The sequence below is a fragment of the Pygocentrus nattereri genome, chromosome 2, assembly GCF_015220715.1.
Source record: "Pygocentrus nattereri isolate fPygNat1 chromosome 2, fPygNat1.pri, whole genome shotgun sequence".
Classification (NCBI taxonomy): Eukaryota; Metazoa; Chordata; class Actinopteri; order Characiformes; family Serrasalmidae; genus Pygocentrus; species Pygocentrus nattereri.
The window spans coordinates 46,078,850-46,089,393 of NC_051212.1; the positions used below are offsets into that span (position 1 = coordinate 46,078,850).

At 39.1% G+C, this 10,544-nt stretch overlaps 1 protein-coding gene across 1 annotated transcript; it reads left to right on the top strand.

Annotated features, from left to right (window-relative positions):
* Positions 1-568: 568 nt before the first annotated feature.
* On the top strand, positions 569-10,383 carry LOC108438951 (testicular spindle-associated protein SHCBP1L). The gene is made up of 10 exons (XM_037544042.1): positions 569-901; positions 3,860-4,012; positions 4,123-4,337; positions 4,655-4,741; positions 8,549-8,767; positions 8,862-8,967; positions 9,163-9,316; positions 9,511-9,761; positions 9,856-9,975; positions 10,126-10,383. The coding sequence occupies exons 1-10, from the start codon at positions 569-571 to the stop codon at positions 10,381-10,383; spliced, it is 1,896 nt and encodes a 631-aa protein (XP_037399939.1).
* The last annotated feature ends 161 nt before the right edge of the window (positions 10,384-10,544 follow it).

A 10,544-nucleotide genomic window follows, 5' to 3' on the forward strand; every position in this document is an offset into this window, starting at 1 on the left:
TAGCGCTCATGATTCTAAATAGAACCATTCCTTTTACTGAAGAACCCTTGAAAAAATGTTCTAATAAGTGTAAATAAATTGGTTACTACTCACCTCTGTGTGTATAACGTTATATACTTAGATAAATAGCTAGGCATTTTATAAAATTGTACTAAAACAACTGGCAACACATTTAAAATTCCTCCACTGCCATTGTGCCACACTTCCCCAGAATCGACACCAAAGGGGGAAAAATCATACTATTTATACTCAGCTTCTTAAAAAACAATTTTAAAAGAACAAAAATATATTAGCGACATGTAACCCTAGGTCTCTTTGGGTTAATACAATGTTGTTGTTTTTTTGTTGTTTTCTTTTCGGAATATTAGCAGCAGCTTGTCTCGAATAGCTGCTTGGGGTCCGATTAGCTCGCTGGCTAACACAAATAACCCCAATGAGCGGGAACGGGTTCCACGCGCAAGAGAGAGACGTCACCGCTGGCGCGCGAGAGAAACGGTCGTTATTTTGAAATCGCTAAAAGTAGCTTAGCATTTTAACGTAACTAAACGAAAATATCTAGAAACAAAACATGGCAACGTGGTGTGCAAACGACTCCTCCGAAGACGACGATGTAGTCCAGGCGACAGAATACGACGAAAGCGAAAAAGACCCAACAATTAACGTTAATTTAGGCGAAAAAGCAGTAAATGATCCTCCAGGGGAAACCTCCAGCTGCCACAAGACAGCAGACGGGAATAGGGAGAATTCTAACAGCAAGAAACTCCTAAATCCCGATGGAGAACAGCCAGGTGATTCTACCAAAGAGAATCAGATGTTACCACAGATTTACATCCCCAAAAAGCCACTCACATGTGAAGACGGAGTCGCCCTCTTCTGCGATCACATACTCGGGACGTGCACGGTAAGTTATGCTGTTAGCAGCTAGCACAAATATTTTTTAAAGTCAAATTTTATGGATAAAATGAAATAAAAGTTAAATATTGTTTTATCACAGGATCATTTTAGATATATATGTGGTCAAATAGGAATACACAGAGGAAAGAAATATTCAAGCTGTTGCCTACATGGTGAAGTCCTGTTTGAAATCAGAGCAAGATTTAGGTTAATTTTCTGCTTTTTCTGAAATTTAGCATCTGAGAAATAACCCTCAAATTTTCTGACTTTGATCAAAGTATTGTCACAAATAGCTATGTATTAACTCTTGTGTCTGACTCATCTCACCCCAATTTTAGCTGAATAATATCTCCATAGGAAAGGTGTAAGATCTCATTGGTTTATTATATAGGTTAGCTTGTTTATCACAGAACTATCTCAGTGTAGAAGGAGAATTCATGCCTTTCTCCTTCAACACCAGAACATATTACAATGAAATGCTCATGTTAATCTTCTTTTTTCATCTAAGGAGGATTTAAACTAGGAGAAAGAATTTAGAAATCTGGATTGCACCAGTTTTGCTTATTTCATTCTTGAGTTTGGACGTAAAGTCTTTCCTAAGTCCTTAGTTAACAGTAGTTTCAAACCATCCTTTCACTAAATTCGGTTGTAACACAAATCCATAAGTCATGTCTTAGTAATGACATGACTAACTAATGACATGACGGCATGTTCAGAATCAGTCTAAAACTGAATAAAACTAATTATCTATAGCAATTGTCTGTTTATTCTTTAATACACTGTATTGCCAAAAGTATTCAGTCTTCTGCCTTCACACGCATATGAAATGACGTGACATCCCATTCTAAATCCATAGGGTTTAATATGATGTCGTCCCACCCTATGTAGCTATAACAGCTTCAACACTCCTGGGAAGGCTTTCCAAAAGGTTTAGGAGTGTGTTCATGGGGATTTTTGACCATTCTACCAGAAGCGCATTTGTGAGGTCAGATACTGATGTTGGACGAGAAGGCCTGGCTCACAGTCTCCGCTCTAATTCATCCTGAAAGTGTTCTGTTGGGTTGAGGTCAGGACTCTGTGCAGGCCAGTCAAGTTCTTCCACACCAAACTTGCTCATCCATGTCTTTATGAACCTTGCTTTGTGCACTGGCGTGTGGTCATATTGGAATAGGAAGGGGCCGTGCCCAAACTGTTCAAACAAAGTTAGGAGCATGAAATTGTCCAAAATCTCTTGGTCTACTGACACATTAAGAGTTCCTTTCACTAGAACTAAGGGGCCAAGCCCAACTCCTGAAAAACTACCCCAAACTTTAAACTTTACACTTGGCACAATGCAGTCAGACAAGTACTGTTCTCCTGGCAACTGACAAACCCAGACTCGTCCATCGAATTTCCAGACGGAGAAGTGTGATCTGTCCAGAGAACACGTCTCCACTGCTCTTGAGTCCAATGGCGGCGCTTTACACCACTGCATTTGACGCTTTGCATTATGCTTGGTGATGTAAGGCTTGGATACAGCTGCTCGGCCATGGAAACCCATTCCATGAAGCTCTCTAAACACTGTTCTTGAGCTAATCTGAAGTCCACATGAAGTTTGGAGGTCTGTAGCAATTGACTCTGCAGAAAGTTGCCGACCTCTGCACACTATGTGCCTCAGCATCCGCTGACCCTGCTTTGTCATTTTACGTGGCCTACAACTTCCCAGTCACTTCCACTTTGATATAATAACACTGACAGTTGACTGTGGAATATTTAGTAGCAAGGAAATTTCATGATTGGACTTGTTGCACAAGTGCCATCCTATCATAGTACCATGCTGGAATTCACTGAGCTCCTGAGAGCGACCCATTCTTTCACTAATGTTTGTAGAAGCAGTCTGCAGGCCTGGTTTTATACACCTTGGCCATGGAACACTGTTAGAAATAAAGGTACCATGCAGGTACATGATTCGTTCATAAAGGTACACAGTAAACGTTCCCTCAAATGTACAACAGTGGTTTTATGGTCCAATTGTGTACCTTAATAAGTATTTCCCAGTGGAAAAGTAGATATTTGTATCTTTTTATAAACTAATTTTTAAAAACAGAACCATTTAATAAAAAGCCTGGAGGCAAGACAGGGTATGTGGATTCAGTACATCTTAGAAAATATAATTTCAGTAGGTTATGGTTCAGTTATGTTCCCTGACTTAAGGTACAGTGACAGTGTCGTACCTATTTTTCTGAGAGTGAAGTGACTGGAACTGCTGAATTCAGTGGTTTGGATGGGTGAGTGAATACTTGGCAATATAGTGTAATTCTCTGATACAACCAAATATGGCGCTTTTTGAACACTGTGTGTGTTTAGCTTCATGCTCAGAGTTAAACCCAGAGCAATAATTAGAGCTGTAAGCAAAACCACAGCATATAGCCTTTAGAGGTTTTAGCTAAATTTATTAACCATAAACATTTTTGTGACTTTCTACATGGTTTCATACGCCTGCTTAGGGGGTGGCGTAAGTATTCAGTAACTACTAAGTAACTACTAACTACTAAGCTCAACGTTAAAACTGGCTTGTGTGGTGAAACTCCTTTTGTTTTAGTAATGAATGAACCTGAACTTAGTAAACATTTACATTACAACTAGCCTACATTTGAACTAATGCATAGCTGGTGCAACCAGCCAGAGGGGTCCTTCATTATTATACTATTGAGTTCGGCTTTGTTTCTTTGAGGCAATCTTGAAAAATTATTTTTTGGTAGTGATTTTAACAAAACAAGAAAGAATCCCAACCTGATTGTGAATAACAGTATGATAATCACATCTACATGAAAATTACTTGAATCAAAAATATCAAATGACTACTGTAAATGTTCATATGAGATATAACTAAACTATTCCATCACTCTAGACCAATCGAAATATGTTCTGTTGTATTTTATGTATACTGACTTAAGTTGTTGGTACTATTGTTCATTTCTACTAGGCTGATGAGGCAGATGAAGCGATTGCCTTTTTTATAACTGAGCAAATTGGCAATAAACGCTCTTGGACAGCAGTATGGAAAACTCCCCTTGATGCCCTGTTGTTGAATTGTGATGTTCAGGATGTGACAAGTGTTGTTGGCGTACTTGTCCAGGTACTGTGAGTTTTGCACAAATGGACAACTGGTATGAAAATAAGTATGGACTATGAGGTACAAATAAATCTGAGTGGAGTTTTAACTTAATATTTTTGTCTCACTCTCAGGTGAATTGTAGACCATGTCAAGGAAAAGCCCTCCCAATTCATGTCACTATATCTGTGGCAGAACCGTTTTCCTCAAATGTTGCTAATCTACCAAGAGATTTGGTAGAAGAAGTCTTGAAGGAATGTGATTACTCTGTTCCAATCTTAGATTTATACCCTGTCCAGGGGTTGGGCTCCGAAGTGGATAACATCGCTGCGGCCCTGGAACATGCAAGGTAAACACATGTATTATCATGGTCTTCAAAAATGTCACTTATTTATAATCATTACTCTGAACCCTATAACCACATTTTAGTAACATAAAATATGGATGCTCAGTCCTCTAAGAAGATCGATAAACATGGAAATGTTGAAGGCTATTCAGTTCACAATAAAGCACGATGTTGCCATGTTGTAATTCAGATACCAATAATATTTATAATTGAATTACATTTTATATTTAAACAAATGTATTCAGTTCAAAGCTTGATTTTTTTTTGTTACTGACAACTGAATATTTCCTTTGACCAATAGTTCTTTTTTCATGGATTAGGTTTTTCTATGATATCCTGTGGAGAGATTGGGACGATGAGGAGGAATGTTCAGAATATGCAGGGCAAATTGAGAAACGCTTGCAGCTGTAAGTTACAACACTGACATACTGTTCCCAGTTTACACCTACCTTGTGACATATAGGTACACTTCGATGGTTTACAGTTACTGACTGTAGCCCATCTGTTGCTGCATAATTTATCAACCACCTGTCTACTCCATCCATCATTGGAAAGAAACCACCTTACCTGCAGAGGTACAGCACTAACAACATTGTGAAAACATCAGAGCCCATCCATTATTTGTTTCTATAGTTATTGACAGCCTCCATTCTTTTTGAGAGACTTGCTTTCAATTTTAAGCTGCTGGGATACGTTGTAAGTTCAGTCTTTGGTTGAAGTGGGTTACGTTTTTTGCTTTTCTCACAATCTAAGTAATTCCAAACAGATTGTATGATGGTGAGGTCTGGACAGTCCATTATGTTGAGAACACTGGCAGTTTATTTTCTCCTTTTTTTGTCTATTTCCTTTTCACAGCTACACATCCGTACAGAACCATAGTGTTGAGTTGTCTTCTCAGCTGTGAATTTAGAAAAATCTAAAGCAAGAGTAGAGCTTGATTTTCTCCTATCTTTCCATCATGAAAGTTTTAAGTGCTGTTTATCTGCTGAGGACAGTTTTGGTGGACTACCAGGTTTTGCACAGTTGCTAGGAGTGACAGTTTGCGTAATTTTTAAAGACTTTGATTTTTTTGCAAGTAATATTTTATCTAACTTTCTTAGAAATATTGCCTGAAAAATGATTAACTTGTACATAACTATTTTGATTGGAAATACAAATGAAGGATGGTTCCTGACTTTTTCACTGTATGTAATTGTACCTAATAAATAGGCAACTCGCTGAGCAAAATGAACTGAAACAAGTATCCTCAAATGGTAACTATAACCATTGGGACAATGAGGAGGACTTTGCAAGTTGTCCCACTTAGAAGTCATGGAGGGGTCTGAAATTTTCATCTTAGGTGCATGTCCACTGTGAGAGACATAATCTAAAAAAAATCCGGAAATCACAATGTATGATTTTTTATTATTTAATTTTTAAAATTATATTAAATAATATTAATATAAAATTAAATAATTTATTGGTGTGTTACTGCTGCAAATAAGTATTTGAACACCTGTCAATCAGCAAAAACTCTGGCCCTCAAAGACCTGTTAGTCTGCCTCTAAAAAGTCCACCTACACTCCACTTATTATTCTAAATTAGAAGCAACTGTTTGAGGTCGTTAGCTGCATAAAGACACCTGTCCACCCCACACAATCAGTAAGACTCCAACTACTAACATGGCTAAGACCAAAGAGCTGTCCAAAGACACCAGAGATAAAATCGTAGACCTCCACAAGGCTGGAAAGGGCTACAGGGCAATTGCCAAGCAGCTTAGTGAAAAAAGATCAACTGTTGGAGCAATTATTAGAAAATGGAAGAAGCTAAACATGACTGTCAGTCTCCCTCGGACTGGGGCTCCATGCAAGATCTCACCTCGTAGCGTTTCAATGATCCTAAGAAAGGTGAGGAGTCAGCCCAGAACTACACGGGAGGAGCTGGTCAATGACCTGAAGAGAGCTGGCACCACTGTTTCCAAGGTTACTGTGTGTAATACACTAAGACATCATAGTTTAAAGTCATGCATGGCACGGAAGGTTCCCCTGCTTAAATCAGCACACGTCCAGGCCCGTCTTAAGTTTGCCCATGACCATTTGGATGATCCAGAGGAGTCATGGTAGAAAGTTCTGTGGTCAGATGAGACCAAAATAGAACTTTTTGGTCTTAATTCCACTCGCCGTGTTTGGAGGACAAAGAATGATGAGAACCATCCCAAAAACACCATCCCTACTGTGAAGCATGGGGGTGGAAGCATGATGCTTTGGAGGTGTTTTTCTGCACATGGGACAGGATGACTGCACTGTATTAAGGAGAGGATGTCCGGGGCCATGTATTGCGAGATTTTGGGGAACAACCTCCTTCCCTCAGTTAGAACATTGAAGATGGGTCGTGGCTGGGTCTTCCAACATGACAATGACCCAAAGCACACAGCCAGGATAACTAAGGAGTGGCTCCGTAAGAAGCATATCAAGGTTCTGGAGTGGCCTAGCCAGTCTCCAGACCTAAACCCTATAGAAAATATTTGGAGGGAGCTCAAACTTCGTGTTTCTTGGCGACAGCACAGAAACCTGGCTGATCTGGAGAAGATCTGTGTGGAATGGGCCAAAATCCCTGCTGCAGTGTGTGCAAATCTGGTGAAAAACTACAGGAAACGTTTGACCTCTGTAATTGCAAACAAAGGCTACTGTACCAAATATTAACATTGATTTTCACAGGTGTTCAAATACTTATTTGCAGCAGTAACACACAAATAAATTATTTAAAAAATCATACATTGTGATTTCCAGATGTCTCTCACAGTGGACATGCACCTGAGATGAAAGTTTCAGACCCCTCCATGATTTCTAAGGGGGAGAACTTGCAAAGTCGCAGGGTGTGCAAATACTTATTTTCCTCGCTGTATTTGATTCTGAAATCAGGGTTTTTTTGTTTTGTTTTTGTTTTTTTGATAAAAGCAAAACAAATGTACAAACCCTATTCAAAATAGTTCATGCAGTATGTCAAATGCTAACAAAACAGAAATCAGTGATTAGTAAAAGTAATAAGTATTACATTGAAAATGATCCAAAGCCAATATTTGATATTTTATGAACTTTGTGTTTTTTGGGTTTTTTTTTTAATATAAATTCCTAATTTTGAAAAAAGCAGGGAATAATGAGGATTTACCAAACTTTTTTTGAAAGCATATTTTTTGCCACTCTTGTATTACACAAATCCTCTACTGTAATATTTTAAGCTTAATAAGACACACATTTTCAATGGGAGACAGTTCTGGACTGCATGCAGGCCAGTTTGGCACCCGCACTCTCTGATTATGCAGCCATCCTGTTGTAACGTGCAGAACTTGGATTGGCATTGTCATATTGAAATAAGCATGGACGTCCCTGAAAAAGATGGTGTCTACCAGGCAGCAAACGATCCAGAATATGTTCAATGTTAATGGTGCCTTCACAGAGGTGCAAGTTACCTACTAATACCCCCAAGGTGCAGCATTGCACTGCCTCAGGGTGGAGCTGTAGTTCACTCTGTTGGTCCTTCACAGCTTAGCAACTGCAACTATGCCTGGGATACCTCTGAAAACGTTACAGCATGCTATAGTGTATTTGTAAATCTGAAAACTTGGCCAGTTTTCTCAAGAGACTGGTTGAAAGTTTGAATTGTTACTCATTTCTCAAACTGAAGACAAAAGAAGAGATGTATAAGATCTCAGTTAATGTGTGGAAGAGCATTTCAAGAATTGTTAATCAAAACACTTGAAGCTAGCATCAGCACCGCTCTGAAAAGTGAGCAGCCAGCCAATGCTGGATTAAGGAACTAACATGGGACCCCCTGAATACTTTCACACACTGCCATGACCAGTCCTTGCTCATAAAGGACTAGGCCTTTCCTTGATTCTTCATTTATACCCAAGCCTGATTGCATCATCAGTTCAAGATGTTTTTGAACATTTTCACACTTCAGTCTTAAATTGCCCTGGCCTAACTTTCTTGGAACACATTGCAGGCATCAGTTTGAGAAGTATATTTACAAAATAAAAACAATTATGGTAATAATGAAAAACATTATATATCTTGTCTGTGTACTGGTTTTGTTTGATTTCAGCTCAAAGCAGATTTATAAACCACTGCTTTCTGCTTTTGTTTGCATTTTACCTACGGTCCCAGCATTTTTTTTAATTGAGTTATTACCATAAATGTGTGTGAGATACATTTTAATTTCATACTTGTGGATAGCTATTACCATAGTCAGGATGGAACCATTCCTGGCCCTATAAGCAAGAGATACCATACAACCCTAGAGGAGTACCGAAGTAAACGACTGGAGCTGACAAAGTTTCAGACCAGCATCCGTGGTGAAGCGACACCAGGGGAGGCGGTGGAGTGCTGGAAGAAGTACTATGAGATGTCAATGTTGTGTGGCCTTCTCAAATTTTGGGAGAATATGAGACTCAGGTATAAACAGAAGTGGTGCAGAATGAAGATTCTTCAGATTTTTATGGCATAACAGAGTTTCAAATAGTAGATCTTAATCTTGTTTGTTGTACAGGAGTCATGGCCCATTTTATTCAAGGATCTACAAGTGCAGAAAAGGACATAGACCAACTGGGAAGAACGTGACTCACATTGTTGCACAGATTATGACAACTGATATGGTGCATCACCACTGCCCTTTCAAACAGAAATAACCAAACGTTGCATCTCTGTATCTGTAGCTGCCATGTAAAATGAGTCTTCTGACATATTACAATTCAGAATACAGATTATCTCCATCATATGTGCAATATCTGTCATGATTATTGCATAATGGTTATATTAATGTGCCTTTTCCCCTCTTTCTTGTCCTATAGATAAAGGATTTCTCCTTAGACACTCTTATACTGCAGCATGACTCTTTGGAGGGAGCATTAGATTCATGTTTCTCTGGAGACATGGTGGTTATCTTCCCTGGGGAATACCAAGCAGACAGCCTGGCCTCACTCACAGATGACATACACATTAAGGGTTAGAGTCTGCCCTCCTTCTTAACAAATCCATCAATGTGTTAGATTTAGGAATAATTACACATTTCTGCCACTGTTATGTTTCTCAATCCTGCTCCTAGGGACCTACAGTCCTAAACTAAGGAATAGTTTAAAATGTAGTTGAATTTAAAAACTTAATTAGAGGTAATGTTTCAACAAAGGATTTATTAACAGGAGCTGGAGAGAGGCAGGAAGTGGTGATCTACTCTGAGCCCACCAGTGACAACTTTGTGGCCTCCAAGCGGTCTCAGGTGATGCTCCAGGACCTGACACTGGTTCAGAGGGGCACATGTGATGGCATTGTGGTGGTGGAGTCAGGCCAGATGACTTTGAAGAACTGTGTACTAAAGTGTGAGGGCACTGGTGTGTGTGTGCTGACTGGTGCTTCTCTTTTTATGACCAACTGTGAGGTCACTGGAGCTCAGGTAGTCTGTTTGAACTTCATGGTCCAACTCTGTATTTTATGCATTACCATTCTTCCATTTATGGACAATATGTAAAACGTGATTGCTTTTTCAGGGAGCTGGTATAGAGCTTTACCCAGGGAGTGTGGCTGAACTTCACCAGAATGAAATCCACCACTGTAGCAACCAAACCATTAAAGACCCCAAGAATTCACTGGGTGGCATCAATATGAAGGTAGAACATGTTTTAAGCAGAACTGGTCTTAATATTGTGACATTTAAATATATACAATATACAAATGTGACTGAAGGAACTACACAGTAGTGGCACAGAACAACGAAGCCAATACACCAATTTTTATTTGTCTCCAATATTTCTTTCTAGGTCCTTCCAGAGCCACAGCTCAGGATGTTTGATAACTACATCCATGACAACCATGGCTATGGGGTGACAATACTAGTGCCTGATAATATCCAAGGCACTGTTAATGAAGAGCAGGTAACTGCAAGAGGTGACGAGAATGAATCTGATCAGCTGGCCAAAGCTATTCAAAAACTCAGTCTGAACACCAGCACCAATAAGCTCATCTCCAACAGCCTGGGTGATGTGGGCCTGCTACACAAAATGTGGTTCACCTCATAAAAAGCAATCTTAAACCACAGTTTGAGATGAAAATAGTTAAATTTTTATTTACCTGTCTTTGTCACCAGTTGAAAGATTGATGTCTCTAAACAAGCAATTTATATCAGATTGTAATTTTTCATATGATTTATAGCAATTTATAATATTCTAAATTCAAGACT

Bases quoted from the DNA above. Each gene is read 5' to 3' on its own strand.
- LOC108438951 (XM_037544042.1), top strand. From the start codon at position 569: ATGGCAACGTGGTGTGCAAACGACTCCTCCGAAGACGACGATGTAGTC. The intron at 902-3,859 runs GTAAGTTATGCT...CATTTCTACTAG, and splicing joins ACATACTCGGGACGTGCACG to GCTGATGAGGCAGATGAAGC. The intron at 9,762-9,855 runs GTAGTCTGTTTG...TTGCTTTTTCAG, and splicing joins GTGAGGTCACTGGAGCTCAG to GGAGCTGGTATAGAGCTTTA.